This window comes from Cydia splendana, chromosome 7 (assembly GCF_910591565.1).
Source record: "Cydia splendana chromosome 7, ilCydSple1.2, whole genome shotgun sequence".
NCBI classification, from domain to species: domain Eukaryota; kingdom Metazoa; phylum Arthropoda; class Insecta; order Lepidoptera; family Tortricidae; genus Cydia; species Cydia splendana.
Window position 1 is genome coordinate 21162697 of NC_085966.1, and position 7029 is coordinate 21169725.

Here is a 7029-nt window from a genome sequence, read left to right on the forward strand (position 1 = left end):
AAATCTTTTAAGCTGACCGTTTAGGACTCATCATCATCATCATCATTAGGACTATGAGTACACACTCGCACAGTTTAAAAATTTTGAACAGGACAGGGAAATTGGAAATTTGCAATGAACGTTTCTCTATACACGATGATTTTTAATCGGTGATCAAGAGTAGAAAAATATTAATATCTAGCCCAAATTAAACTTATTAGGCTAGGTCTCACGCCATTATCTCATTGTTTAATTAATTAAAAGTTAAAACATAATTAAAACTAATAACCACTAAATACATGGTTATTCCTACATGAAGTAACTACGATACCTACGTCAAGTGCCATCGATATGGCGGGAAATTTGACGGATCTATGACTTTGTTTATGCATATGACAATGACAATGACAAGTTATTACTCATAAATTATCAATTGCCATTAAGTTTGTAAAGATCCCATAACTCATAGAAACCGATTAGTAGAGTGACAAGGATTTTAGGATAAAATTGATCTCAGAATTAAAATTATGATAAAAAAAAAACAAGTTTGTTTCCATGTAATTACGACTTCAACGTGATCTACATCAATTACTGAGTTAGAAAAAAATGTTCCTGATCACCGATTAAAATCATCGTGTATTGTTTTCAGGAATATATGGATATGAGATGTACTTTGATTCGTGTGAAGGCAGTATCGTAAATATTGTATCGGTTCGATTACAATTGCGGATTCAGACTGCAGAGGCATACTGCAGCAGTACTTAAGTATTGAGACGCGACATTACCGCCGACGGCATTACTGCCAGTATCAAAATCGACGTTGATGCCCGGATGTTTGACATTTGCGGCAGCAAAGCAGTCAGCAGTAATGTCGCTCTGCAATACTGCTGCCGTAATGCTGCCGACTGAATTAATGCCGTAAATATCTAAATAGATGTTGCTGCTTAGACTTTTGACATTTGCGGCAGCAAAACAGTTATCAGTAATGTCGTCCTGCAATAATGCTGGTGCAGATCAGTTACCTTAAGGTTATACGAGGCCAGTGGGAGGATTCAGACCTAGGGCTGACTTAGACGATGCGAGAACTCGCATGCGAATTTCATACCACTGCGGGTTTTGATTGGTCGGTTGAATTGGACGTAATCCACAGTCCGCAATGTAACTAAAATTGCATGCGAGTTCGCGCGACGTTTAAATCAGCCCTAAGTCTCAAGACACTAGCTTTTATAATTATATTATGTTTAATAAGAGACTTACATAGCACGATGCTAGAACTTATACCATAGACTGTATAAAATGATACTACGACAAAGTACGTTGTTAGAAAGTAGTACATATCTTAACTTTTACGAGTTAAGTCCAACCAAGTCTGTAGCCAAATTTCGTTACATATACTGTCTGTAGGTAGGTTCTGTCGATATCAATCATCAGTACAGTTTTCAGTCAAAACCTGTTGTAGATGCTGGCTTCTTGACCATTATATTGTAAGGGCAAACTCGAGTATCATTATACTTTTTGAAATAATCCCTGAAGTTACTCCTATGACATATAGGTACCTATTGAAAGCGACTCCATAAAGGCTTACTCGTTTTACTCTGCCGTGGCAACAAAGTCACAATAAACGAGATTACCTAGGTTGGATATATTGCTGCATTGCCTGCATTAGCTCGAGAGACTTCTAATTTGATGCGATTAGAGCCACCTGGTGCACTCAGTTCAAAAGCGGGTTTTATGATAATAAAAAATAATGTAGTGCTTACATTTAAGAAGAAGGGTTTTATTTAATCTACGACGCAATAAAGCTGGCAGTGCTATAAGAATCTTGCTTATTTAAAATAATACAGTCACCTTCGCTTTGACCGCCACCAAGCATATAAAAAAAGCCGCAAACGTCAAATTCATTCTGCACTCTAGAGTTAGACCAAGAAAAGTCTGCAGAGATATTGACAGCACACGCAGTGCCAGTGTTATTTATACGTCATAATTTCATAGAAGTTTGACGTTTAAAATAGCATACGCAGCACACGCTTCTTGGTTTAATTCTAAACTCAAAATAGCACAGGAATTGCATGAAGCATGTAAGTTATTAAAAATTGTAAGATGAATATCATATACCTATTTGTTTATCTGATTTGTATTTTATAATAACAATACAATTTGAATACGCAGAACATCTTCTCTCGAAGCGGTATCAACGAATCAATTATATGATAATCGTCCATGTCAGCCGTTTCTCGCTGCCAAACATATTTAATTGAAATTGTACTAAGTTACAGGCTAGCTATAAGTGTAGGACAGTCACCTGCAATAGTATGTTACTCTTCGAAGGCCGCAAAAATATGTGACACGCTCTTATGTCTAATAAGATCGTGGTAGATATTTTTGCGGCCCGTACATACTTCTTGAAGAGCCGGTAGAGACTTCCAAAGCGTACTTCCTACTAGGTACTAAACTTGTGGCTCTGAGGTCTACAGCTCACAAACCTTGGCACTTCGCGGTGGTAGCTAGGTTAGGTGTAGAGAGAATTCCAAAGCGGAGATCGTGAATTCGAACTCCCTACTACTAAACTTGTAGATCTGAGGTCCACAGCTCACAAGCTGTAGACCTCGCGAATCCGCATCATCGCTCCACAGTTTTGAAAATTTTTAAAAACTTAAAAAGCGACAGAAAATTCTATACATTTATCGAACCTTCTCATAAAATTAAGACGAGAGGAGATCCGAAATACAAAAGTTTTTTCACCACACCAGCTCGGAAAGGCTTAAATACTTTGCACTTCAAAAACGGATAGCAAAGTTGCACTTTGCTATCAGTAATTCACATGTGAGGCAAAGTAATCAAATGCAAATTTTGAGTTGTTTCCTTATGTTTGCTGGTGAAATTGACTTTTAAATGATGATTCATTTGAATTTGATTTGGTGTGATTTTGTTTGATATTTTACATTTAACATTTGCTTCGGGTTGGTGTGGTGAAAAATTTTGTGTTTCACTCGGGGGCAAATTTTGTTTAACCCTCGTGCTTTGAAACCCTCGCAACGCTCAAGATTCCATTTTTCGAACTCGCTACGCTCGTGGAATTTTGGAATCTTTCGCTTGCTCGGGTATCAATATTAGCACGAGCGGTTAAACAAAAACTTTGCCCCCCTTGTAAAACAAATAACTATTTTTTTCGGATTTGAAATGGAAGCTTTCGGTTTCGATGAAATAAATGATTACTTATTTAATTAAATTTAATTATAATTTATTCAGGTGTAGGTTTCTGGCACGTGAAGGCGCCGCAGCGGTTGGCGCAGCATTTGAGCGAGCGCGGGCAGTCGGAGTCGCCGGTACACATGTGACTGCAGACCCACACTCCGCCTGGATGCTCTGGGCAGCGACCTGGTTTCACTGGAACATGGAAACAAGAATTAGCTAGTTGACTGTCGGCGAAATTTTTATGGGGAGATTTCAATATTTATTATGAGGTTATTAAAGACCAAAGGAGGAAGGGATACAAAAACTAGAAATTAGTATCAAATTGGTATATTTCTACGGGTGCGTCCCACGAAATATAACTACTTAATATATAATTTCATATTAATAACGTTCACAAGATATAATGAACGTTTGCTATAACATCAAAATCAATATTTTTATTAGGAATAACGGTCATTTAACATAATACTCATTTTGTATAATGATTTTTTTATATAACACTCAAATACTATAAATTCAGTTTATATAACATACATAACGTATATCGATCATAGTATATACTACCTTTTAGTATAATGATTATAAAATATAATAGCGTATGATATACTAAACACAACAAGCTGTTGCCAGAAAAGTAGGTTAGGTTAGGTTAGAACTGCGACCCCTACGGAAAACAAACTGCTGCCAGAAAAGTAGGTTAGGTTAGGTTAGGTTAGAACTGCGACGCCTACAGAAAACAAACTGCTGTTAGAAAAGTAGGTTATGTTAAAACTGCGACCCCTACAGAAAACAAACTGCTGCCAGAAAAGTAGGTTAGGGTAGGTTAGAACTGCGACCCCTACAGAAAACAAACTGCTGCCAGAAAAGTAGGTTAGGTTAGGTTAGAACTGCGACCCCTACAGAAAACAAACTGCTGCCAGAAAAGTAGGTTAAGTTAGGTTAGAACTGCAACCCCTGCAGAAAACAAATTGCTGCCAGAAAAGTAGGTTTGGTTAGGTTAGGTTAGAACTGCGACCCCTACAGAAAACAAACTGCTGCCAGAAAAGTAGGTTAGGTTAGGTTAGAACTGCGACCCCTACAGAAAACAAACTGCTGCCAGAAAAGTAAGTTTGGTTAGGTTAGAACTGCGACCCCTGCAGAAAACAAACTGCTGCCAGAAAAGTAGGTTAGGTTAGGTTAGAATTGCGACCCTTACAGAAAACAAACTGCTGCCAGAAAAGTTCGTTAGGTTAGGTTAGAACTGCGACCCCTACACAAAACAAACTGCTGTCAGAAAAGTAGGTTAGGTTAGGTTATTCTATACGAGCATTATGCATTTTGGTGTTAGATGTATTGAGTAATATACATTATAAATCTGAGATATTATGAACGTTATACATAATGATCGTTATATACAATGATATTATTCTTAAATAACGTTATACTTAACCAAAATAGATATTTTGATGTTATATCTAACGTTCGTTATACACCTTGAACGGTATACAAAACTAACTTATACAATATGAGCGTATATAATATGAATATTATAGTATAAGTTCTTATGTCTTATATTACTTACCCTATTTCTACAATGCGTTCGAAACTTCCTTCTTCTCATCTTACTGTCATTAATCATTAATGTATTCCGCAGGCTTATTATGGACGGCTTTATCCACGTGACAAAATATCCGTCACGCTGTCAGGTAGACAAGAACGACCGTCATATCCGTACTGCTTGCATCCTATAACAGCCCGGAGTTAAAGCGCATTCCAAAGAGTCAGTTGTCTCTTACCTATGTGTTCAAAGATTATCTTTGTCACCTCGGCTACACACACACTCGTAGAACCTCCACAATCAGTCGGGCAGTAGAGCTTAATGTTGACACACGGTTTGGCTGTGCTGCAGAGATATCACAACTAACAGGGATAGTGGTTGTCTCTTACCTACGTCTTCAAAGTGTCACTAATGTCACTGTGTCTACAGAACCACCAGCCAGGGAGACAGCAGAGTTGAGAAGCATTGACTATATCGTTGGATGTTTCTTACCTACGTCTTCAAAGATTCTCTTCGTCACCGCGTCTACACACATAGAACCACCACAATCTGTAGGACAGCAGAGCTGAGTGGAATTTGCGCAAGGTTTGGCTGTGCTGCAGAGGCCATCGCAAATGTCCACTGATAGAGTTGGTGGGCATGAACCTCCTCTGATGGGGTCTAAGGCCGCAAACGCCAGTAGAGTTGACGCTGAAATAAAGGAATAAACTTAAGTAAATTGTATATATTGAGAAGACTGGAGGAAGCCTTAGTCAGAACTGTTGGAGGGTAGTTAGAAGGAACACAGAAATATAAAATACGTTGTGATAAATACTTATTATACAGTATTTATGGTACTTATGGGGTTTTATTGGTGCCACTTTCCTCATAGGGCTGATACTATAAGTAATTAAAACATACATATAACAAATGTCCATGATTAATACGCAATAACGAGAAAAATTTAATAGCACCGCTTTGTCTGAATAAAAAAAAAAACATTTTGTCATATTTTGTCGGGACCAAAAACTAGAAAACACAAATAATTTAGAACTGTTCCGTCACTCTTTTAAATTATATTGTATTATCTGAAAAGGCACTTAATTTATTTATGTTTTATACGATGATAATTATTATACTCGTTTCAAGTGACTGTTAACGTCCTATTGCTGTTCAACTATTTCACAATTTTATCAGTAGCACTGTATCACTAATTCATTTGATAATATACACATGACTTTATCAATAAAACACGTTTCAACCCAAAACTAAACACTGTTTTTTCAGCCAATTTAATTGGACAATAATTGTGCTGTCAGACTCACCGAGTATAACGTAAGCGAACATTTCTGACAGACGGTGACAGCGTGACAGTGACAGCGGCGCACGCGTCAGCTGTTTTATAATTCTCGGCGCGGCGAACTAGAGGACACATTGTCGCGTAGAATGAGCGACAAAGGGAATTCGATTTTAGCCGACTTCAACCTTCATAAGGAATTTCTCAAGTCTCTTGAATGTATTTTTTTAAGATTTCCTATTTATTGCGCACCAATCAATACGATTATTATAATACTTTCTCTAAATATAATGGCTCTGGTACGGCTAGACCTAGAGGAAAAAATAACATTGTTACCTTAGTGTGGTAACTCGATCTAGTTACCATCACCTATTCTTATATAGACATTATTATAAATTATGAGGTCAATGAAAAATAATAACATATCGTATGCTGAAAATTGGATTTGTACGTTACCATAATGAATTTTACTTATTTTTAGGCCCACTTGCACCATTCTACTAACCCGGGGATAACCGGTTAAACCTGGAGTTACCATGGTTATTAGTATAATTTGACACTAGGTTAACGGATTAACCGCTTAACTCCGGGTTAGTGGTATAGTGCAAGTGGGCCTAAAAATAAGAGTTCAATATTTCCTAACGCAGATCTAGTTTCCGACATCAAACATATTGACCTGTGTCCAAGATTGGATGTCACAGCGATAACTCCAGCCACGGCGGACTCCCGATCATTACTGGAACACTCTTTGTTGGCTTGTTTTATCCATTCTGACACGATATTGTTCGTGTATACTATCAAACATACGGCACCATTGTATGTGATTCTCGTTATAAAACGATAACTACAAAAACAATTTAAAAAATTCCACTTCGTCTCATTGCTAAAGTTGCCTAATCTTTAGGTCAGTGTGTCCAAGATTGGATGTCACAGCGATAACTCCAGCCCCGGCGGACTCCCGATAATTACTGGAACACTCTTTGTTGGCTTGTTTTATCCATTCTGACACGATATTGTTCGTGTATACTATCAAACGTACGGC

The 7029-nt window shown here is 37.6% G+C and overlaps 1 protein-coding gene across 1 annotated transcript; it reads right to left on the reverse strand.

Annotated features, from left to right (window-relative positions):
• Positions 1–3182: 3182 nt before the first annotated feature.
• Positions 3183–6089, reverse strand: LOC134792414 (whey acidic protein-like). Its single transcript, XM_063763713.1, has 3 exons — positions 6016–6089; positions 5204–5401; positions 3183–3366 (listed from the first exon to the last, which is right to left on the reverse strand). Exons 1-3 carry the CDS (start codon positions 6035–6037, stop codon positions 3221–3223), a joined length of 366 nt encoding a protein of 121 aa, XP_063619783.1. The 5' UTR covers positions 6038–6089; the 3' UTR covers positions 3183–3220.
• Between the last annotated feature and the right edge of the window lie 940 nt (positions 6090–7029).

Coding starts and splice junctions, on each gene's coding strand:
- LOC134792414 (XM_063763713.1), bottom strand. CDS start 6,037: ATGTTCGCTTACGTTATACTCG. Junction 5,402..6,015: donor GTTCGCTTACGTTATACTCG/GTGAGTCTGACA, acceptor CCTTTATTTCAG/CGTCAACTCTACTGGCGTTT. Junction 3,367..5,203: donor GAGAATCTTTGAAGACGTAG/GTAAGAAACATC, acceptor TCCATGTTCCAG/TGAAACCAGGTCGCTGCCCA.